The sequence below is a fragment of the Ictalurus punctatus genome, chromosome 24, assembly GCF_001660625.3.
Source record: "Ictalurus punctatus breed USDA103 chromosome 24, Coco_2.0, whole genome shotgun sequence".
Taxonomy (NCBI): domain Eukaryota; kingdom Metazoa; phylum Chordata; class Actinopteri; order Siluriformes; family Ictaluridae; genus Ictalurus; species Ictalurus punctatus.
In genome coordinates this window covers 13,617,314-13,643,082 of record NC_030439.2, presented here as the reverse complement: position 1 = coordinate 13,643,082, position 25,769 = coordinate 13,617,314, and the positions used below count along the sequence as shown (strand labels likewise).

Below are 25,769 nucleotides of genomic sequence, written 5' to 3'. Positions count from 1 at the left end.
AAAACATGTTCAGCAAGGTATTTTATCACTGACAATGACTAAACAACAAAACCTTTTCACATTTCAGGACAAAACTTTTATATTTACATTAACATGGTATGAATCTTGTTTTTACAGAGGTCCAAACTAAACTATAGAAAATGTTTGAACAAAGTCTTAAAAAATAAAATCCACACATTTACAATTGGATAAATAGCTGTAACGTGGAGTAAATCCATCAGATTACAGCTGCAGTTTGGCTTAAACGCCACTTCAGGAAAACGCTTACTTTTACACAAGGTATTTGTTTACTTTTTATCTTGTCTTTATTTTGTCTTCCTATAATGGAAGAAAAGGCTAAAATAGCGCAGATTTTGTAGATCTGCAAAATACAACAACTATGAAACAAAGCTATGGTACAAAGTTAAATTACAAATGTCTGATCATTGTAGCTAGCATTCACCTAGTGGCCCTTTTTAAAAGTAGATCAGATAAACATGGCCATAATTTAACTGAAAAAAATCTGATTTCACCAGCAGGATTGTTTAAAACCGTTCCTGCTCGAAAAAAACAATTAATAGACTTGTCAAGAGAAAAACAAACTTCAATCCATCTTGTAGCTTATAGATATTTACCATATAGCCACATTTTACCAGCTGCCATAGTCCCAAACAAGAAAATGTGTACAAGTGATGTGTCTAAATCTACTCCAATGCTTTCTCAATTTCAGTTGAGGGATTAAAGCACTGTATTTCTAAACTCCCTGTTAGTAGCTTTAAAAGGTAAAACCTCCTTATAGCATCAATATACAGTAACAGAGTAAAGATTTACATTCACAACACGGGACAGTATGCTTTGCTGTTTGTACTTACTGAAATGTAAAAGCGGTAAGCAGAATAATACATATAGAATAAAATGATTTACTATAGTTATTCTGAAAATTCATAACTCCACTAAAGCTTAGCTTAGGTTGGTCTAATGGAACTCCTGCACTTTTTAAAGCCTTTCCCTACTCATAAATCCTTCATCGATGGGATTCTGCCTCTCACGTAATTTTATTTATTTATTTTTTTTGGTCCGCCATCAATATTCAAATCACAGGATTAGAACAACAAAGCAGCTTGGTTAAATATATGTGTAAATTTGTAATAATAAATAACAGGGTAATAAACTGTCACACAACTCCAGATGTACATTACTGTACAGTGTCTTGGGATAAACAGTCTTTCAGTAGTTTATGCATTGACCCTTTTGATGATAAAAATGTCACGTGTCTGTTCACCTGGTATAAGAGAATTCCTTTTTAATGCCACGATGAGGCATTGTTAATGCCTTTTCAAATACTTATTACACTGTTTATAAGTGTAATAAAAGGTAAATATCAAAAGAGCTGTTTGAAAACCGAGCATTCTTGATGTGTTAAAGTCTATTAAATGTCTGTATTACTAGAGCGGAGGGTCACTGTAGCAAGGGGAGGGAAAGAAATAAAACGCACAAACGTTACTAGACAGGATTGGCGTACCTGTGGAAGGCCCAAATTTACGAAAAACATATTACATCTGAATGTACTTCAGATATTTAGCTAATTTACTTACAGTTTATGAGTACATAAAAGCCACCAAGAATCCAGGAAATATCCACTGCGTACTTCAGTAATAGTAGTAGATATAGTAAAAATTAAAGAGTACACAAAGTATCCACATAAATAGTTCTGTTCTTCTAAAGGCCACTGATGGCTTTTATATATTCAAATTCATTAAATTAGCAAATATAAATTAAAAAAATCCAGATTTTTTTAATGCATCTAAAGCTTGATTTTCCTTGAAAAGAATTAATTAATTATTTTTGTAATACTTATTAATGACCCATGGATACCCTGGTTGAGATTTAGAAGAATTAAGGTTGTTGTTGTTGTTTACACAGTACTTAACTGACTAGTGATGAAAGAAGCTGTTGGCATATGGTTCGATGTGTACTTCATGAAGGAGGAAACATGAATGGGGTTTTATATTTCATCCACATGGGCTCAGCATTCAAAAATCGACTAGAAATGACAGACCGGACATTAAGGCGACACAAATACACCGCTGTACAAAGTAAACTTAATTTAAATCATTAAATACTGTACAAAACATGGATGGAATAGAGGTTGTTTCTATTCCCTCGCGTGTTGGTGTCAGATTTAGTCTTATTTGAAAAGTCAGTCGGTGAGCACAGGTACTGCAGAACTCAAAAGGCACGGCATACATTCTGTATAAAATGTATGTTCACTGTCTTCATAAACTAAATACTGCATGATGAGCTTTGCTCCAAGACATGCTGCTCAGGGTGTATTTAGTGAGCAGCACTGTGCCAGCAACGAGTCTGTTCCTAAAACTTCCTTTTAAACAGGATGTGTTCCAATCAATCAACTCACTCAGGAGTCTGTACGCTAAACTCCTTCTGTCTCAGGCCCAGCGGCTGTTAGACAGCATGAGGACGAGCCCCATGAAGAGTCCAGTCGCCAGCAGTCTCTTGAGCAGTGTGCCACTGTCTTTAGGAATGGCTACCTGGGCCAGGTCATTGGTGATCTGTGAGATCTCGTGAGCGACGCATACGAAGATGAAGGTGCTGATGATAATATTTAGAGAGGGATTTCCGGGAATAAGGACCAGGATGCCCTTTGTGTCAGCTGCCAGCCAGATGTGGTACTGACAGATGAAGAGCTACAGGAGTAAGAGACAGACAAATGCATGAATCTCACTCTACATATGTCCTACCATATTGTGACTTTATAAGAGTCTGTTATCTTCACCCACATAGGTGATTCTGATTGGATAATAGGTGTGTGTTCATTATTTATAATCAAGTGGGTTACAGTTTTCAGTCAACCTATAAGCATGAACATTACATTCTCTATCGTTTCACCATCACCTGCAGTATCCGAAAACTAGAAAAGCCTCAGATGGTTAACCAGGTTTTCACACACATCTGTGCACACTCCTAGTACTGATTTGTTTTTTTCCATTTGATTTGAAAGACTTTTTTTCGAACTACTGAATTTGGCTTGGAAATGATTGCTCATGCCACAGGCACCTTACCTCTAATGAGATTTTTCCAAACCATGCAAAAAAGGAGCTGTACAGGGAACGAGCATAACCCGGAATGTTCCTGATGAGAACAAATGCCAGAATCTGTGGGTTGAGGAAATAGCACAGTGAACAGCTGGAAGAAGCAGGATATCACCTTAACAAAAAGCACCATTTACAGGAAATTACCTGCACCACAGATATGTAGGGATGCATCTCATTGCATTTAGTCTTATCTTTGCAGCTACTTGCCCATATGGAATATGTCTAAAAGGTGGAGAAATGAATGAAGTTTAAGATTAAGTCAAATAAATAGAGGCAGTACAAGCGGAGTCTAGTAGCATACTTACTATGAAAGAAATCACTGATACAAAGAGCAAGCAGTTGGAAATCTTGGTGGAGAAAAGCGGCTCGCCTTTCCCCTCGGAGAGGATCTGATATTTCTGCAATATCAGGTAAATAAAGGCGAACAGCATGCCGTTGATGACAGCCTGCAACAGAAGTGGAGGAACACACTCAGAAGAATGGCATGCTAACAGCATAAATAATCAAACATATTGGTATAACTGGCATTTAAAAGCATTCTGGATTTCTTAACACTTCTCTCTATAAACGTGTTCACAACACAAAACATTGCTGCGTACATTGCATTGATCACCAATTGTATTACATGTTGGATTTGAATTATTATTTTTATGCACATAGGTTTAAAATTGCCCTTTGTTACTAATTGTCTGTTATATGGTTGCCTCAAAATTATTGAACCCCCATTGCAACTCAGGTTTATTGTCAAAATTGACAGAATTTCAGCTATTTGCAATGAACAAATCAAACAAAAGCAACTGAAATAGTTAAACGCAACATATTATTAAATCCGACTCCGCTTGGATCAATCTAGCACTTGTCTCTTTCAGATTATTAATAACTCCAGATGCACACGGTCCTTTTGTATCGCTGCACAATCAACTGCTTGCACATTTTGTAAGTCACTCTAGATGAGAACTTCTGTGAAATGACCAAATGTACATGTAAAAGCAGGGCAGTGTTGCAGCTTGTTAGGAACTGGCTACATCTGATATTAATCTGTTGCGTGAGGAATTGAAATTGATGTGCTTGTTAGAGGACTTTTACAAAAAGAAGAACAAATGTTCAACTAATTAACAAAGGGGGCTGTGAGAATGGAGCGTGTAACTGTCTTGTAATGCCAGCGCATCACATAGATGTTGTCCTTATTGTCTTATTTATGAACACGTGTGTATTTTTGTATCTATGCTCATTTCATACATTTTCTATTAATGCTCTATGCTGTAGCATAGTTACAAAATGTATTTTTGGTCTTCGTTTTGTCAAGGGTGTGCAAACATTGCGTCACATAAAATAAGGCATATATTACTTACAAATCTATCTAGCTTCCACCTGAACCACCACTCATGGACACTTCCTTGGAGTTCAAAGAGCTTTGAAACAGGCCACACGGAGAAAATACTCTCAAAAAAACCCTGTAAAAAAAAAAGTTCACTATGTGCTGTAAAGAAGTGAGGCAGTTAAATAACGACTCTCTAAGAATGCTGAGATATTTAATTTAACGTTTGTAAGAGCCCACCTGCGAGTATGCAAAGAAGCAAATGAAAAGAAGTAACACCAACAGTTTCAATACAAGTACCAGGTGCCATAAATTGCTGCCTGAAACACACAAAAACAATGCAGTGCTACGTGTGTATAACATGAAGACAAAATGATCACAACATGAATTTTTCAATAGGCATTATTACCATTGGCTTTTATCTGTAGAATCTGTGGCCACACAGCCATTGTGGCATAGATAATCACAAACCAAAAGGTAACCAGAGGCACAAAATAGTAGAACTGGTATGATCTGTCCATCACAAGGCAGAGCACTATCACCAGGAAATTGAGTCTAAAGAGAACCTATAACAAACAAACCTCTTAGTGTGTACTTATCATTTATGAGACATACTTTATATGACCAGATGTGAATACAGACACTGGAAAACAGGACAGAGAGAAGGATGCTAGAGATAAATACCTGGCACACTCTGTAGAGTCCAAAATCACCCTTTAACCAGAAGAAGGAAAAGTGGCCATATCCTGTCTGGAAGAGATAAGCTGCCACCAGGACACGGACATGCATGTACACGGGTATGAACTGTACAGAGCAAATAAAATAAATGAGATGGTGATCATACTGTAAAGCAAGCGTAAGAATGTTCCAGTCAGAACTTACAGCACTGGCTCCGGATATATGATAGACAAGTATAACCAGCTGCATCCAGCCCTTCCATTCATCAGTCTGTTCTCTGTTCAGCAGTTTGGCCTGAAAAATGAAAGAGTAGCTACATGACGTGACAGTGTCCAAGTTATGTAACAACGCTTGAATAATTAATAAAACGGACAGGAATTAAGCACGGGTACTAGAACTTTAACTCCATTTTCCACTGGGATGGGGGAAATTTTGTAAAAAAACTGTCTGCCCCTGTGGGTTTTGTGTTGGTTCCCATAGGATCCCAGTCCTGATTCACACCTCTAACCCAATTCACAACACTTATGACACTAAACACTACCGGTGGGAAAAAGGGCAACAGAGTGCTTTGTTTTTAATGAAGAAAACTGAAGTCTACATGTACAGCAGTGTCATTGGGACTGAAGTTGGATAAGCTGGAATTACAACGCCAAGCAAACTTAGACAAATTTAAAACCGCAACATGACACACTGGGACAATGAGCAAACGTGTTTATTCTATTCCCCCAAAATTACAGGCTGCAAAATCAAAGTTTTGAAGGAAAAAAGTGTACCTGTACCTCTTTAGTGTTCTCATTGTAGAAACACCCCAGCATAAATATATAGATGAGTGGGACGAAGAAGGTGGAGTGTGTGTAGAACTTCTGCTCCTTCATAAAGATGTCCGCTCGGTCACACAGGTAGAAGTACAGCATGATGAGACCCATCTTGCAAATGGACTGTAACACGTTCTTTAGGATGAGCGGAAATGCAGCCGTGGGAGGTTTCTTCTCCTCACCGCTCTCAATATCAGACACAGGCTTGCTCTTCCAGTGCCCGGTGTAGCCGAGCGCATGCAACACCAGAAAGCAGACAGCAGCTACCAGGAAAAGTCCAGCAGCCAGTTTCTGTAGCACACTCAGTGGAGGAACACTCTGACAACACGAACCATCGATAGGCATCAGGATCTTGTTGCATAGGGAGTTCATCAGAACCATGGCCCCCTGAAGAATGAGCAGAATAACAAGTTCGTCAACAATGAATACATTGCACTATAGAAACGACTGCGTTGATACAGAGAGAGGAAATGCTGTCTGGTTTTTTTTTCTTGCAAAATGTTCACCCACTGTGGTATGTGTGTGCAGGGGTGTGAGTTTGTATGTGCGTGTATGTGTGTGGACAGACGTAATAGTTCCCACAACATGAAAACAATTCACAACCAGGTCCTAACACTGCTGATTTGTTCACCAAATTAATAAATAAAACTAATTGGAATTGTGGGAAATTATCTATTTAGATGTCAGTGTAACATTTTACTGTCCATATCAAATCTTTTTATTTATTTTATATATATATATAAATCCTCATTTGATGAATATTTGTACAAGTTTCAGTACATCATATTATCAGTTCATCAGCAACATCCTGCTTTAACCTCAACTCTCCCCTCGGTTTCGTTTCCTCATTTAAACTTTGGTACTTTTGGTTTATAAATACTGATGTTTTTCTCTGTGTGTGTGTGAGTGAGAGAAGAGTGAGTGCTGTGCCTGTACACAGTTAATTGGTTTGGGATCAGTCTTTAAAATGTACAAACTTTTTTTTTTATTGTGGCCTGCAAGTATTTGTATTCAGACTGGTAATAAAGGTAATGATTCCTACAAAAACAACAACAACAAAAAAAAAACAACAACAACAATGAATACATCTACAGGGGTGGACAAATAATAAATTCAATAATTATCTCATCAGGCTAATTAAGTTAATTAAGGCTAATTAAATTATGTTATGCTAACTGGGCTAAAAAGTGGGAACTAATGTATTTCACATCAAAATTATAATGAGCTTATTACTTAAATACAGAGTAAGGAAAATAAGCGAGTCCTTGAATCCTTGGGAGGGGCGAGACTGTCTCTAAGAATGATGACGAAGCATTGTGTGAAACATTCTGTATAAACTCTAGTGACTGCGGTGTGTGAAATTCCCAGGAGATCAGCAGTTTCTGAAATACTCAGACCAGCCGTTCTGGTACCAACATCCATGCCACGGTTAAATTCACAGAGATCACACTTTTTATTCATTCTGATGTTTGATGTGAACATTAACTGAAGCTCTTGATCTGTACCTGCATGATTCTTTTGCATTACGCTGCTGTCACGTGATTGGCCGATTAGATAACTGCATGAATCTGCAGGTGTTCCGAATAAAGTGGACATGCCTAGTAAAAATAGCTCCGCCCAACAGCCAGACCACATTCAGGGTTTGCTTGCATACTGCAAAAAGGGCAATGCAAATAAGGGTAGCGCAATAGTTACCAATACCACAACAGTTTGGTGCTTTGTACCACCAAAAGTTAAACCGATTGGAGCGAGTTACATTTAAACAAGCATAGAGGTTAGAAAAAGAAAACAGCACTGGTGACTGTTATACAGAAGCATTCTGAACTTGATGAATGAAAAAATTATGGCCTGCATTTGTAATCTGCTTGTCCCAGGTGAGCAGACTACAGATTTTATCCACCTCTGATCTATATGAAAGTGTGTCAAATGATTAATGACCTACCACGTTCCTTGCGCTCACAGGAAGGTGCAGGCCATCTTCTGATTGGGTGATGGTCTCCAAGGCAGCTTGCCGTGACGACTGCAGGAACTTCACCATAGCCTTGGCGTTCCTCTTGCTGCTGTTCAGAGCACTGAGTGCTGCTGCATTATATAAGTTAATTTGCTCGTTGGTAATCATCTTACGATTCTCGCTCAAGATCTTTTCATAGACAGGACCTAAAAGCAAGGTACACAAGAATAACAATGATTAAATAGTTAAATAGTCCTTTTGCTCTTTGGCATATTCCCCACACTTGATAGAATAGAATCTTTATTGTCATTGTACATGCAGGGCTCCAGACAAAAAAAAAAATAAAAAAAAATCTAGGAGCCATCGGCTCCTAAAGCAAAAATATTTAGGTGCCAAATCAAATTTTCAGGAGCCAAAATATAGTGATGTCATATGACATATGATGATATCATTGTTAAACGGCTACCTCACATTGCCTTTTCTTTCCTCTCTGTACTGTCTGCCTTTGTTTACTCTGCCTCCCATAGTTTACACAATGTATTCTTTACATACACAATATGTGAAATGTTCAGTATATCATATTACCGTAAATACTTAAATGTCCAGTCATTTGTTTCTTTTTTCACTTTTTTATTCAACTATGTACAATTAGTTGTTTCCTGCTTATTCAGGCTCAAAGTCATGTAGTCTGCATTGAATTTTATTTTCAATTCCCTTATCTCTTTTTCTGCGACTTGATCACTAGCGTGGTGCACTGCTTTCACGATGGGGTGGCACGATGGGGTGGCACGAGGGGCAGACCTAGCAATGACACAATCCCTGGCGTTCTTATGTTTTTTTACTGTCACCATGCTTCTTCACGGTTTCTTTTTTAAAATGACTCGAACCGGTAATGAACTCTGTTTTACCAGCAATATCTTGTCCTGCTTTAGCATAAAGGGTACAGTACATTTTCCCATTGTCATAACGTAACCAGACGAATTTTTGTAGCCAAGCTGATTTAAACTGTCTTGTTGGGATGGGAGCTGCAGGGACGGGAGAAGACGACTCAACTCGCTGCGCTTGGCTGTCATCCTGTGTAAAAGATTGCACACCGATTGAAACGGGCTGGGATGACTCAAATGTCACTTGAGAACTTTCACTGGTCGAGTTGGTCTCAACATTGTCGGCATCTGATGTAGAGGAGGCAGGGTTTGGACGGGCAGGGAATGAGAAAAGTCTGATATTTTTCGTTTGCGCATTTCGTTTTCTTGTCAGCAGGCTAACGTTAGTTAACTACACAGTTAGCTAGCCTACATATAACGGATAAATTCAAATTCCAAACCAAATCAAACTAAATTAAACACCTTTAATAAAGTTAACAATTCCAACTTTTTAACCCGATAAACGCGATGTTAAACCTGTTTCTGTTCATCTATACAGCTGACGCTTCAACCACCGCAGGACAAGAGTGCAGAGTTTATTTATTGGAAGCCATACAGGAGTGCATGCGACAGGGCAGGTAGACGCAAGCGCTAGAGGAGATGAGAGTTCAGTAGCCTAACACGACAAGACGTATCGTAATTTCTATTTAATTTGGTTTTTAATTTTGTTTGTGGGTAACGGTGGCCACTGGCGACTGGCAGAAAAAACATGGTCGCAAAATTAAAAAGTTAGTCGCATTGGCGACCATTTTAGTCGCCATCTGGAGCGCTGACATGTACAACGAAATTGGATGCAATCCGATCAGAGCAACATCAAATAAAGTGCATCAGATATATAAATATATAAATATAAAAGAACCTCTAAAAGTAGCTCTAAAAATGTATAAAAAGAAAAGAAAGATTCTGAAAGGAAATGAAAACACATAATACCACACATACACAACAGTTCACTGCATGATACATCTCCTTAATATTGATAAACTTCCACCTTTGATACACACCCTGTACGACCCAAAAGACTTCACTGTGCTCGGTTAGTTTTTCCAATGGTGCTGCTAAAGATGTGAGGTTTGCTTTGTATTGAAGGAGTGACTCGCTGCTGCCGCTGTGCAGTTTAATAGACCACTGTGAAAATATAAAAAGCATGACAACTCTGACTACGTTTACATGGACAGCAGTAATCTAATTATTGAGCTTATTCTAAATAAGACAATATTGTGATTAAGGTGTTTACATGAGTCGCTTTTAGAATATTTATTACATGTTCCTGTGTTACATGTTATAGAACCTACAGTATCTCGCATAAGTGAGTGCATTTGAGTATATCTTTTCATGTGACAACACTGAAGAAATGACACTTTGCTACAATGTAAAGTAGTGAGTGTATAGCTTGTGTAACAGTGTAAATTTGTTGTCCCCTCAAAATAACTCAACACACAGCCATTAATGTCTAAACCGCTGGCAACAAAATTGAGTACAGCCCTATAAAGTTTTGGGTGTTTTTATTTTTAATTTCACAAAAGTTTCAAGTGCAGTTAATTATTTGTCGTGCTGTACGTGCAAATAGACGACTGCTTGAAGCCATGGGCTGCGTCCCAAACCACGTACTTGCCTACTATATAGCAGCTGAGATACATGCATTTCACCTACTATATACTGTAGTAGTTATATAGTTTTGGACACACCCGTGCTTGCTTGTTTGCCGTCAAACGGATGAGCACTGCCTTGTGTGAACGTGTCCTGTCACAAAATGCGGTGAAAACTCTCACATGGCGTTAATAGTGTAATTAAGGTGTTTACATGTCTGTCGATAATGCGAATAAATCAGGAATACTCCACATGTCTTAATTTGATTTGTGTTTACTTCGAGAATGACTTTAATCGGATTAAGGTCATTAATAATCACTGTTTACATGGTAGTATCGTCTTAATCAGGCTAATATTGGATTATTGCTGTCCATGTAAACGTACTGTCTGAATAACCTGTTAGAGCAGCAAGGCAAAAAAAATAAATAAAGTACACTTATTTCATCTGAATATTTATTTCATGTGGCTTTGACTTACAGTAGCAGCACCAATGATGATGACATCTGGCTTGGAAGAGGGTTTCTGTATTAAAGAGTGATAAAGAAAAAAATTGACAAGATGCAACACCAATCTGTAGACCCAAATAATCTGAAATCATGTGATTTCGCATTTTTCGTTTACCTCTGTCCATGACGTCAACTGCTCCTTCATGGAATTATTTACTTCTGCATGCCATAAAAAGTCCTACAAAAATGTTTTTTCTTTTATTACTCAACTATTAGTTTCTATTTCTATTACCATCAGAAATAAAGGTTCCTGAGGAAACACTCACCACATTCACAGAGGATTCTCTATCTGCAAAGGGAATGTTTTCATGCTGGGCAGGTCATTTCAAACAGAAAAGGAGAGAAAGAGATTAAATTCAATCAGGAGTAAACTAAGGTCCTAACCAGGTCATAAGCAATAAGGCGCCTTATTACAGAGTATAACTGTAAAAAGTATATTATTGAAGTAGTTTCCCTCTCATGTTGAAATCTTGCAATAAATATTTCAGTTCAGCACAAACAATAAAATTACTTAATTAAAAAAAAAGACAAAATATGATGCAAGAAAATTGTGACAGCATCTCATTTCACAGTTACTCCATGGGTTGGTCTTGGTTCATGATAAATCACATATATTCTGAGTCATAAAATGTTTAACTTTTAAGATTATGATTTTACTGGGTTTACAAAAAAAGAACTTTTGAAAGCTGCCTTGGTACTGACTGTGGGCCAAGCCTCATTTCAATGATATTCCCGAATGTACACTACCGATCAATAGTTTGGAGACACTTGACTGAAATATTTCTCATGATCTTAGAAATCTTTTGATCTGAAGGTGTATGATTAAATGTTTAAAATCGGTGTTGTAGACAAAAATATAATTGTGCCAACGTATTAATTTTTCTTCATTAGATAACTAACATTTTATTTACAAAATAATATTTTTTAAACAGATGACTTGGAGCGAAATATTCCGAAAAGCAGCCAATAAGCGTCCAGCATAGGTGGGAACTCCTTTAATGCTGTTTAAAAACCCTGCGTGAAGCTGGCCCCCCACCCAATGCAAAACGTCAGCAAAATAGTCTCAATCGTTGTGCTCCGTTTTGCTGGTTTGTGCCGCTAAATGCTTTGTTTGTGCTGCTTTGGTTTTTGATATATTAAAAGAATATTTATAGGTCATTCTGAGGTCACTCAGCCCCCGCCCCCCCACATGCTCCAAATTCACACCAATTAGTCTCGTTTTTTTGTGCCGCAAAATTTTTTGTTTGTGCTGTTTCCGTTTTTAAAATATTAGACATTGACTCACTCTTTGTGTGAGCACTCTTTTATAGTTGAGTTGCCGAAGACTTTGTCAAGACTAATCATCTCATCATTTGTTCAATAAATAATTATCTTGCGTTGGGTGGGGGGCCAGCTTCACACAGGTGTTGAACAAGCATCTCGGGGGATTCCTCAAGAAATTGGTTGAGAAAGTGCAATGAATACATTTATGGAAATTCTAAGCAAAAAGGGTGTCTACTTTTGAAGATGCTAAAATACTAAATTATTTTGATTTATTTCAGACTTCTAAGCACAACATAATTCCCATAGTTCCATTTGTGTAAGTCCAGAGTTTTTATGACTTCAAAAATGTGGGCAAAAAAATAAAATAAAAGAATGAGTGTGTCTAAACTTTTGACCAGTAGTGTAGGTGGACACCTAACCAATCACACCCATGTGCTTTCTGAACATCCCATTATAGATTTAGTCCCCCTTGGTTCTTATATAATAACCTCCACTCTTCTGGGAAGGCTTTTCACTGGATTTTAGAACATGGCTGTGGGGGATTTGCCCATTCAGCCACACGAGCATTAGTGCGGTCAGGCACAGATGTCAGGCGAGGAGACCTGGTGTGCAGTTGGTTTTTTACTTAGTCCTAAACCAGGGATTGATCAAATCAAACACGACAACAAATAGCGAGACTCAGCACATCACCCAGTATGGCCTACATGAATTCTGCTGTAGCTTTATTATTAGAGGAGACAAAAGAACATTCGGAATAGCCTAAGAGTAATTTTACATTATTTCAGTAAATACAGTAGGCACAAACTAACCTTGTTCCCCTCTTCCCTTGTATCAGGGTTGATAATCTGAATGAAAGAATAGAAGAGCTGACGAATTCGAGAGTCCCCGATGAATGCTATTCTCTTATTATTGAGGCAAGCTTTTGCTTCACTGAAAAAGAACAGAACCAAGATGATATTTAAACTGCTGTTCTGATAATAACCCCATGTGTTATTACAGAGTAACTGTGGTGTGACTCACATGCTTTTGTACTTGTGCATCATGCAGCCATAAGGCTGCCATGCGCTGTCTCCTAGGAACCGTCCACTGGATAGGAGCCACTCACACGTGTCCCGGCCTGACAAATATAGTGCAATATAAGGATGAACACACACACACAGATATACACACAGAGACAGAGAAACAGAGACGCAAACACACATGCAGATTATAAATTCACTAATGAAAAAAAAACATACCAATTATTTAAAATTAGGTGCCACATGATACACAATATGGCCAAAGTTTGCAAGACACATGACTATCATACCCATATGTGGGCCTTCTCCAATACAAGCTGGAAGCAGAATTGTCTAGAATGTCTTTGTATAGCTGTAGCATCAAAATTTCCCTTCACTGGAACTAAAGGGCCCGAGCCTGTTCCAGCACGTCACTGTCCCAGTACACAAAGCGAAGGCCATGAACTAACGTGCTGTATCCCCACTCTCCTACTTATACTACGCACGACAAGGTATGTACGCCTTTTGTGAAGAAAAAAGTACACACTTTTGAGTGTGTAGCAAAAGAATATGCAAGTACCGGGTCATGCTAACACGTCATGTAAAGGAAGAGAACGTTGTTGCCTAGTTACGCATGCCGTCACTGTAAACAAACTGCTTACTGCATTTCAGCTTTTCTTCCTTCATTACTCCTTATACAATTTATACTACAGAATTTAATTTACCACTCCCTTGATTTCATTTACGCCTCTCGAAAATGCACATCACTAACGTTACACTCGTCCGCCAGGTTGAATCCGGTGAAGCAAACGGTCACAAAACTCCTCCTCACTCACACAAGGAGTTGTGGGTATTATTAGCTGAAAAAGCATCCACGAATCCTCACCATAAATAGTAGACCATCCCGGTACCTTCGGGATACTCATCTCAACATACAACGACTTGGGACGCACTAGGTCAAATCTCAGATACTATTAAGGATGGACAGTAGGCGAATGGGAATGTAGCAACGGTCTGGAAAGATTGGAGTGGAAGAACTCGAGTTGCCTGCACAGAGCCCTGACCTCAACCCCAGTGAATACCTTTAAGATGAATTGGAACACTGACTGCACACCCCAGGCCTCCTCGCTCCAAACTCTAGTGGAAAGTCTTCCCAGAAGAGTGGAGATTATTATTATATATTATTATAACTGTAAATGGGGGACTAAATCTAGAACAGGATATTCAACAAGCACAAATGAGTGTGATGGTCAGGTGTCCACATACTTCTGGCCATACAGTGTAGATTGTAAAATGGTTCATTTATAACATCTGGGCTGAAATCCCTGCAACGAAGGCTGGATTACACCCTGCTGCCTGTGGACTCCACCTACATTTTCTATGCAGGGATGTGGACTTCACTGAAATCCCTCGGACTGTGTAATCCTCTCTTGCTGTAAACACGTTACATTGCTACCTCTGCTGCTACTCCTAGCATGTTCGTAACTTTATCATACACAACGACCATCAAATGCACAAAAGAACACAGCACAGCTGACAAGCACGAAAGCAAACAACTATCTCAGCGTGCTGCCTTTGCATACAGACACTCTCTCTTTCAGCTTACAACGACAACATGCTGAATACTGACAGCGTTAGAGATTGTATAGACAGCTATACAAATATCTCTCTAGGAAATAAATACCATTAGGGGATTTCATCTTTTTGTTTCTTTGTAGTTCTTGTTTGCAAAGAGACAAAAACTGCACAAGATTACAGCAGAAATGTTTTCTTTCATTTTCATAACTGGGTTGTGTTTATATGTGTGTGTGTGTGTGTGTGTGTGTGTGTGTGTGTGTGTGTGTGTGTGTGTGTGTGTGTGTGTGTGCATGTGTGCATGCACGCGTGCATGCATGCATTTTGTAATGGTCGATTCATACTGTGATATTTTTAAACCAAGTTATCATAGTGTGAAAATTCCTAATTGTAACACCCATACTTACACATTAAAAAAATGACAGCAGCTACAACAATTATAAAAGCCTCAAAGTTATGTGAGGTGGCAAGACACCTGGTAAAGTCTGCGTACTGAAATTATGTTGTATGTTTAGAGACTTTTTTAAACAGGTTTTCTTTCTTTTCATGCCAGATATGCATCTCTTTACACACCCAATGTTTGATATGTTAACAAAAGGAGGCATACAACATTCTTGGATGTCAGAAAGACATATATGCAAAGGGTAATGTTGTCAGTAATAATGCTGGGCACTGTACAAAGTCATAACGCTAATAAATCCAGCACCATCCTTTACAAAATAATCAACCACGCCTTAAAGTTTAATTAACATGGACTGTATACACCTTAACAAAGCTGAATTAAAATGGACTGTATTAAAAACATCATAAATCGAAATGATGTTTAAATTAGATTTAATTAAGATGAACGTTCATCCTGTTTCTCGGTTACAAGAACCTCAGGTTTAAATTCCAGTCCAGAAATGGTTGTTTAAATTTCTAAACCAGCAGCAATAATAAGAAAATGAAAAGACAGAGAGGTTTGTGGTAGTTTTATGTGGTAGTAAGAAAAACCTTGGGTTAATGATTAATTTTAAAGAGCATGACTTTTTTTTTTTTAGATCAGTGAATCTTCTGCGATCTTCGATGGCATCCAAGAATTATTTTGTAAAGAAATTCTCGCAGACTTCTTTAGTTTAAATGTCTTTCAACCCCAATGTCATATGACTACCTGCTGATAGTGCTGCCAGTGGAAACTCTGGCTGGGCAATACAACAAAAATATCATTTCACGACACTTCAGGTAGGGCTGCACAATTAATCGAATATCGATCACGATTTTGACTGCCCAAGATTAAATGAACATGATCGACTGCGATATTGACATTTAAAGTTCGTCCTCTGCTCATAGAAAACTCAGCTGTTTTCTCCACTCAAATTAAGTGCTTCCTACACTTACAGCCAATCACATACAGTGGTGCAGGGATGACGTCATTTTGTAGTGCCAAAACCCAGAAACGGTGTTAGCGTTTTAGCGCTCGAGCTGCCAGTTTCGCTGCAAGCTCCAGTGCTTGCACGAAGGGAAATCATGACACTAGCACGATGCTAAATGGCACTACAGAGGTTGTCGGGGACATTAAACCTCATCACGCTGAACGGGAAAACACTTTGCAGATAAACTCAGGGCTCTACAGTGCGACCATTTCACTCGCATTTGCGAGTGAAAAGTACTTTGTGCGACTGTGAATAAATATTTATTCGCACCGGTGTGAGTGACCTGTTCGGAGTTTTGTAAGTCCAAAATTCAACTACACCACGCAACAGTTACTTTCACACTGCTTTTCATCTCCTCAGTCAACTGAAGAAGTGTGTATATACTGCAGAGAAGCCATTATGATGACGAGTAACATCATCTGCTTCTCTCAACTTCCCAATCTCACAACAGCCATCTTTTATTGATCACGCACTATGTTCCTATATTCTGTCGTAATTGACAAGCTCAAGATTTCTCATGCCTACTTGTGTGTTATATTGTGGCACACTAACGCTACCATCTCTTTATTTTTAAAAAAAAAAAAAAAAAAAAAAAAAAAAAAACCCCTTCAACTGTGCTCCTAAATTTTTGTAATCTCCTAAAAGAATTTTCTTTGCATCTCTCCTCCTGTAAACACTGTTATTGCCTTTTCTGCATAGGCCTGGATTGTTTTCATTTAGTTGCATATTGTTATATTTGATGCATATTTTCATTTGGTTGATGGTATTTTTACTTATCGTATATTTTGGGTACAATTTTAATTATGTTTTGCTTCTACGAGATGATGCACTTTAAGGATCAGTCTAATTTGAAGCAAAGATTTGTACATTAGCAGGAATGTAACACAACATGGAGGTGAAAGCAGCAGTCTGTTTATTTAAATGTGAAAGTACAATAAAAATATGTTGTCCCTAAAATCAATGAATAATCGTGATAAATAATCGAGATCTCAATATTGATTAAAATAATCGGGATTATCATTTTGGCCATAATCGTGCAGCCCTAATTTCAGGACATTTCTACGATACATGACGCGCATCATGATATATAATTTAGCTAACAAACCGTCTGCAGAACAATAGTAAAATAAAAGAAACAAGAAAAACCCCTGCTAAGCTGAGTTTGATACTTTTCTAGAATCCCGACAAAGACGATTAAGTAAAATAAATAGGGGGAGTGGTTAAATGCTCTGCATACTGATCAGAAGGTCAGGAGTTCAAGCCCCAGCACTGCCAAGCTACCACTGTTGGGCCCTTGAGCAAGGCCCTTAAATTGAGCAAGGCCCTTAAATTGCTCAGTTGTATAAATGAAACCAAACGTCGTAACTATAAACGTAAACATTTACGTCAAATCAACGGCATCCATATTCAGTACCGTTTAATTTATATGTATTAAAAACTTAAAAAATACATCACCAACGATAACTCAGAAAAGTCTATCACATAATCTTTAATCACGATATTGATTTTACATCAATATATCGCCCAGCCCTGTCTGCTAGCAATTCATTTCTCCTTGAGAAACCACAAACGTCTCGCAAGAATAATGAAAACGACAAAACACCAGCATCCCTACACACATATTATTTCAAATATCTCAATATAAACCAATTTTTTACATGTGTTAGAGGGTGGGGTTTCCTTTGATTGGTTTTAAATGTAGGTTTAAAAACTTAAAACCTTGTTTTCTCCAGTTTGTGTGTGCACAATCATCCATAATGAAATATCCCTGCTGGAAAACAGGCTGAGCTGCTCAAACTGGTAGACCATCACTAACAGCTGGAGCATGCTGGAAGAAACTAAACAATTTTGGAAACACTGCTATATTATGTACACAAGTTAAGGGTTTTTTTTTTTTTTTTTTTAAAAAGAATATAACACAATAGTGAAGCAGTCGGAAAATCTCCAACGTTTACTGCTCAATTTCGTAAAGGGATATAACTCCAGTCTCCTGGAGCATGGCATATCTGATCACCTTGTATCATTTTTTCAAGGATGCCACCATGCATTGACATTATTTACAAGACTGAAATGTGTAGCTTTACACTGTACTTCTCCACCTAGCTCCAGCTGCAGCTCCCAATGTCAAGGTGTAACAGTTTACCATACCTAGATGTCATTCTCGAAAAAATGCAGAGGAATGTTGGATGACTATCCAACCCCAAGAGCAGACTTAACCCAGCAGAATAAAGCACTGATCGTGCAATGCGCTGAAATCTTTAATAATAAAGCACATTACTCTGACAGCTCATTCGCTTACATGCACATTATGTACAGCACTCCGCCAGCTGCGTTACAGACCACTTCATTAATTAACCTTTCTTATCCTGGAGAAATAACTCTAACTCTTATAAGAGCACTTTACACCATGCTAAGAATGCATATTCTGAAGGATAAAAAAGACGCTTTAACGTCCCTCTGAATAAAACACAGTTTTACTGGCTCGTTAGTGCCAGTTCGCTGACTTTGCAGCAGTCGTTAGCGGCTAAGCTAACATAGCACAGCACACAGGCTAAAGGCACTGTCAGGTTAAAAACACTGCACAGAGCGCGAGCACAGCGGTGTTTACCGTGCCTAAACACTCACCTCCATAATGCCGAGAGACTGCGTGGAACACGGTAAGGAGAATGACAGCAACGAGAGACAGCAATTTTGCATTCTTAATGCTAAAATACTGATTTATTTCCCGTTTGCCCAGGCTGTATGCCAGTATCGCCATCTTTGCTCCTCCATGACAACGAGCAGATGGACGTGCGGTATTTGCGCCCCGCCCCTCTCGTGACTGACAGGCTGCCGACATGATGACCACGCCCCCTGTCTTATTATTATCTTCTTTTTTTTTTATCTTTTAAGTCTTTTGTTATGTTTCATAATACAAATAATAATAATAATAATAATAATAATAATAATAATAATAATAATGTTTTTCGTTCATTACTCAACTATTAGTTTCTATTTCTATTACCATCAGAAAAAAAGGTCCTGGGGAAACACTCACCACATTCAAAGAGGATTCTCTACCTGCAAAGGGAATGTTTTCATGCTGGACAAGTCATTTTAAACAGAAAAGGAGAAAAAGATATTAAATTCAATCAGGAGTAAACTAAGGTTTACTTATGACACCAGGTCATAAGCAATAAGGTGCCTTATTACAGAGTATAACTGTAAAAAGTCTATTATCGAAGTAGTTTCCCTCTCATGTTGAAATCTTTACAATAAATATTTTACAAACAATAAAATTACTTCATTTAAAAAGAAAAGACAAGATATGAAGCAAGAAAAAATGTGACAGCATCTCATATCACAGTTACTCCATGGGTTGGTCTTGGTTCACATATCACATATATTCTGGGTTACAAAATGTTTAATTTTTAAGCTTATGATTTTATTGGGTGTACAAAAAGGTAATAAATAAATAAATAAATAAATAAAAGAGCTTTTGAAAGCTTCCAGATGTCAAGCAATAATAATAATAATAATAATAATAATAATAATAATAATAATAATAATAATAATAATAATAGATAAAGATAAAATAAACCCATACCCTTACTCCCAGCGCACCATTATTGTACATCATCTTATACACATTCTTAGTCTATAAATTCTTCTTTCAAAATTAGATAAAATCAGATGAAAGAATTTCCAAATTAGAATAAATTAAAATAAGTAGAGCAATAGAATAAAATATTCTCTTCTATACCATATAATTTTGGCTTCACAGGGCCAGATATAGTATTAAATGAGACCAAGGAGGAAAGACAAAAAAAATGTATGTTGGCACTGGCTGCCAAATAGTAAAACACCTTTGACTACAGCGTTTTGTGGAGTACTGAATCTTCTCAATTGTAAGATGATACATAAGATCACTGAACCAAATTACTAAATGTACCTGGAGATCTATCCTTTCATTTGCCTGATTATAATCTTACCAAAGCCTCACATAAACATGGGTGCTGGACTCATGGCTGTTCCGCACGAGATGGGATAAACTCACTATTTTCTGAAGCATCACTAGAAACAAGGCAGTTTTAGAGACCCCCATTTCAGATTGGCATCTTGCATGGGTTCATAAAGAGAGGCCTTATGTTACTCCAGCACAAATTTGGTGAGTCTCAGAATGCTGTTCAGGGCCCATCCTACAGGGTGAATCAGGAACACTCAGGTACCTGCTAAGGGCCTGATGGCATGTCCCTGTCTGATGAAAAACAGAACCAGCCAGTGATGACCTGATTCTGTGAGGCTGGCCCATTTGGTTGTGCTGCTTTTGAAATTATAAAACTCATGCTCTTCTTTCCAGGGCTTTTTTGGCAAAGGAGTGACACTGGAGTGCAAGTCAGATTTTGCAGGGCCGATTTGCATGCATTCAGCATCATAGACTGTGCCAACCACACCACACTTAAACCAAATTGACAGAAAGCTTCCACATGTCCTGGCCTAGGTGTTAGGAGCAAGGGCCGAGGCCTTGACAAGCTCCCCCAGAAAGGGATTAATTAGTAGGTGATAGGACTCTATTGCTAGCTTTGCTATGTCACAAGCTATTCCACAGTTAAGGTGTACATAAGACGTTATATATGTAGGGAGCAAGAATAAAAATTTAAAAAATCTGTATAACAATGCATTTACATTTACGGCATTTGGCAGGTGACCTATCCAGAGCTACTTACAGATGTGCTTTGAAGTCTCCATCAAGAAATACATCCTCATACTGGTTCACTAGGTCAGGCACTAAGGGTACTATCAGTCTAAAAACCCCGCTTGGGAGGTAGTATAGTATGAAAAATACACAAGACGATGCAGTAAAAAACAACAACAACAACAACAACAAAAACAGAGTGCTGATTTAATGAAAAGGTAAGTCTTTAGTCATTGTTTGAAGTCAGCTAGTGACTCAACTGTTCAGACAATCATAATGCATTTATTATGAATACAACATAACACATAACTTTATTGGAAGGGCTCAATCTCTGACCAAAAGGGTGTTCAGGCAAATCTCACCACCCCTGGTGGTTAGGAGGGGTGAAATATGACTAAAAAGAAGAAGCCTCAGTAACCACTGTATGCTTTCAGGGTCACAGTGGATATGGAGTCTAATCAGAATAACACTTGGTGCATGAATGCAAAACACCCTGGATGGGATGGCAATCCATTAAAGAATAGAAAACCAGGTGAGAATTCAAGTTTAAATGGAAAACCTACCTACTGATCAAGTTTGATTGTCACAAAGCCAAACAAGAATTCCTTTATAAACCAATAGACAGATTCTTAAACCACTTCCAGCATACTTAATCTGAACTTCTCAACCAATAAATCCAATGGGTTCACTGCATTCTTTAGTGATAAATGCAGCGCTTTTAGAGGAAAAACAGTCAACCCTTACTGAAAATGTTTTTTTTTTTACCACAAGGTGGCGCAAAAGGTAATATGCCATCTTTTTCAGCTATTAATCATAAAACACTCACTAAAGTTATACCACTATTGAAATTCTTCTAGATGTGCTATTGACTATTTAGAATCCAGAATAGTAAAACACATTTGACTACAGCCTTTTGTGAAGTACCAGATCTTCTCTAGTGTAAGATCACTGACCCAATGGTTAAAAGTACCTGGAGATCTAGCCTAAAGATCTAAAGGTTTTTGGATACTCAGTGGTGGACATAGAAGTATTGTTTAAGAGGGTTTTTTTAAGAGGAAACCTTACCTGAGTATATTTGAACATTTTAAAATTTCATTTCAGTTCATTCATCTTCAGTAACTCATCTTATTTACTCATTACTTTTACAACGTGGTATTCAAGAGTATGGTAGCACTACTTGTATTGTTCTCCGCTTGATATATTGCTTTGTGTGTATTACTCATTTGTAAGTCGCTTTGGATAAAAGCATCTGCTAAATAAATAAATGTATAATGTAAATGTAAATTTGAGCTAGCTACACCATCTTTTATTCGAGTTAGATTTTGTCAAAAGCCTATAATTTCTTTAAGCATAAAAGCAATCATCTTTTTCCACTCTGGGGGATACCTTCACAATTTATCGCCACAAGAAGGTTTGATAATAATTATAAACAGCAGCTAGAATACCTTAAAACAAATAAAGTTAGAAAAATCAGATGGGATGACCTGAATTCCACATGGTTTGTGACTTTTGTCATCAAGTGGGTGTGCTTATCCTGCCTTTTATCTTAGAACAGGTTCAGATTCTATTCACTGTAAGAGTCAGACAATGGAAAATATTATCTCATTAATTTTATGTAATTCTCATTTTGTAATCATCATCAATTTTGCAACTTAACTAAGAGAGCAGACTATTTAGACTAGTGCAACTATAGTCATACCTATTACACCCACTGTGTAATACTAGTGGAAGGTTATGGGTATTGTGAAGTATGTGTCTTTCTTTGCTCTGGGTGTTTCTCTGTTTATAATGGGAAACCGCAGCTGGTAGTATTGCTGATTCACAGCTCCAAGGTCCCCGGTTCAACTCTCAGCTCGAGTTAGTATCAGTGTGTTCACGAGGGTTTCCTCAGTTTTCCTCCCACTGTCTACTGAAACCAAGAACTCTTTGTATTACTTTGTATTTCCCTTATACAGTTAGTAGATCTCTTATACTGCAGTTAGCTTGTCGGTCGAGTTTTCTCAGTGATGCAGTCCTAGTGCAGAATCTGCTGAAATGTGGCAATGTGGAAGCTTTGTCTGTTCTCTTGCATGTAATGCCAAAGGATCTATAAGCTCCCTATTTGACTGTACAGGTGACAATCTATAGATATCATATACAAACTTTGATGTTACTGGAAATAAATTATAGATCACAATATATACTGGAGTATTTAGTTCCATAGTTTATCAGGGCCATATCACAAACATTTATTTTGACTGTAATATCAGCTTCAGAAAGAATACTGTATGACCCTTCTAATATTTATGTTAGTGACATTCATATATGTGAGACATTTAGAGATGCTTTGTGTCAGCTAGATGGGACTACTGCAATTTTTGGTGACATTGCATTGAGCAAGATTCAACCTAGAAGTATATAACCTAGAATCATATATTTACACCATTAAGCAGATGCTCTTATCCAGAGCGATTTACAGTAGTGCTTTGTAGTTTCCTTCAAAAGCATATCCTCATGCTAGTTCACTAGTTCAGGGACTAAGAATACCATCAGCCTAAAACCCCGTTGGGGAAGTTAGAAGAGTAAGGAAATCACACCAAACAAATATTTAAAAAAAAAAAAATCCAAAACAGAGTAACAAAGTACTTGGTTATGAGGTAGGTATTTACTCTTCATTTGAAGCCAGTGGGGAGTTCATTCCACCACTTGGATGCCAGAACAGGGAAGAGTCTTGAGGCATGTCTTTCTTGAGAGATGGTGGGTCCTGCTGAGCTTTGCTAAAGGTTCAAAGGGTGTGTGGTGCAAAGTGGACTGTAATAAGTGCCTTAGGGTAGGCGGGTACTGGCCCTTTGATGTATTTGTAGGCAAACATTAGTGTTTTAAATCTGATGTGGGCAGATACAGGAAGCCAATTGATGAATGGTTGAAAACAAGTTCTGCAGCTGAATTCTGGATCAGTTGCAGGGAGTGGACATCTTGTCTTCAAGTGACAAGGGACTGAACAAGCACCTGAGTGGCCACTGTGGATAGAAATGGCTGGATCCTCTGGATTTTGTAAAGGAGGAACCTGCATGACCAAGTCAGGCTAGCAGTGTGAAATGAGAAGGATAGTTGGTTGTTCAAAACTAGTCCAAACATATAAAATACCTTGGGTACATAAATTGCTCTAATATACTGGAAAAATTGGCTTGAGAAGTATCACACTTTGCTCTAGAAGAACCATATGTATACAGACACAAAATCAAAGCAGATTGAGAGTTTAGGGTACTTTCATATTTTACTACAAGGAAAAAAATTGCTAGTCCTCTTTTTGTTTGGGTTCATCTCTGCAACCTGGCAGAATTTTATAGGTCTGGGGTTAATACCGGAAAAGTGGTCTGCACATAGGTACAATTTGGCTGAGTGAACACTATTCAACTATAACAGACAGAATGGATTGTATCCTGTGTAGGCGAAGGGTGTGTTTCAGTTTATGTACACAGAATTTGCGAGTGCAACCACATACAGTATCCAATCATTAAATCCTTCTGGTGTGGGTTTATGTTAGTTCCCTCCCTTTCAACAATGACACACCCAAAAGCTTTGTGAGTAACCCAGCCACTTTGTGGAGAATCAGAGAATCTTCAGTCTACTATCAGTATGTTTTGATGTTAAATAGGCAGCTCTAATAGGCAGCTCATTAGCCTACTACTACCAGTGCAAAACTAAAGAAAACGTCAGACACCACATGTTTTGATTATGTTTGGGTAAGTGGAAAATTGTGTGAAAAGACAAAACTAAATATACAGAAAGGAAAGTTTTACTCTGATATTTTGACTGCAATATCTGAAATAACACTGTAATAAACTGTTTCGTAAATGAAACTTGTTCCTGGTTTCAAGTTTTTTTTCAATCAAAACATTAAAGGAATATTCAAAAAATAAAATGTGCTCTTTCCCCCTTACACCAATTTTCAGCATCTAAAGTTTGCATCTGTATTCTTTTTTAAGCTACAAGGTAAATGTTAAGTGAAGATTAGTTAGAAACAATAATAGCAACCATCCTGAAGCTGAAATCACTTTCTTCGTTAGTTTCCTCCTTCCTAGTTAGACCTAGGAAGGAGGTGTGGCCAAAGGACTAAAAGTTAAATGATATGTTAGAAGTTAATCAAATGTAATATAATTCCAATTTGATATCTATATTTAATTTTTGAATAGCCTCATAACTCCTATATGAAATGAAATATGCAAAGTTTAGACATCAAACATGTTTTGGGTGATTATCAATATTTGGAGTAAGGGACAACTATGTTTCCTTAAGGGAATCTGTTATCCTTCTGCATGTTTTAAAGTTAAAAGTTCTGAAGTCATGATATCACATTCATGGACTTTTCAGTTGTTCTAAACACTTTAAATCACTTAACTCGTGGAATGTTGTGTTTTAGAACATTGGACATGCTTTATTTCAGAACTTTTCACAATTTATTTAAACATCTCACATATACAAAATAGGTACAATAAACTTTGTGGTTCATTTTAGCGAGAGAGAGGCCTCCAATACCCTTTCAAATGGATGAAATGTGATTGTCACTATGAACACTGGGGGGTGTGGTTGAACTAAATGCCTTAAAAAAAAAGGAATCCAAACAAACTAAAAAAACAAAACAACGAAAACATGAAAAGTAAAATCTGGACAAACATCAGAATTAGGAATTTTCCACCTGCTTAAAAAACGGGGTTATCAGTGGGACCTGTGCAATACTCCTTAAAGACAATACAAAGTAATACAGTAAAAGTGGTTTCCTCCACAGCTGTAAATGTAGCACCATATATCTGCACTTCAAGTGATTGAGCACCTTTGACACAGGACAGAACTTGAAGCCTTAGTACCAATGAGTAGGTTGTGGTTCAGGTCTGGTAATATTTTCTTTATACAGGCATGAGGTAGTTTAAACCTTTTGGAAATTGTGGTTTTAAACCTCCTCTTTGGAAGATATATAAAGACCACAAAGTGATGCA

At 37.7% G+C, this 25,769-nt stretch overlaps 1 protein-coding gene across 1 annotated transcript; it reads right to left on the bottom strand.

Moving 5' to 3' along the window:
* Positions 1-8: 8 nt before the first annotated feature.
* On the bottom strand, positions 9-18,916 carry casd1 (CAS1 domain containing 1). Its single transcript, XM_017454495.3, has 18 exons — positions 18,744-18,916; positions 13,154-13,250; positions 12,943-13,063; positions 11,137-11,181; positions 10,986-11,048; positions 10,842-10,886; positions 9,779-9,902; positions 7,846-8,060; positions 5,868-6,290; positions 5,293-5,382; positions 5,095-5,214; positions 4,820-4,976; positions 4,651-4,730; positions 4,445-4,546; positions 3,398-3,538; positions 3,237-3,314; positions 3,060-3,152; positions 9-2,684 (listed from the first exon to the last, which is right to left on the bottom strand). Exons 1-18 carry the CDS (start codon positions 18,874-18,876, stop codon positions 2,427-2,429), a joined length of 2,385 nt encoding a protein of 794 aa, XP_017309984.1. The 5' UTR covers positions 18,877-18,916; the 3' UTR covers positions 9-2,426.
* Positions 18,917-25,769: the final 6,853 nt, after the last annotated feature.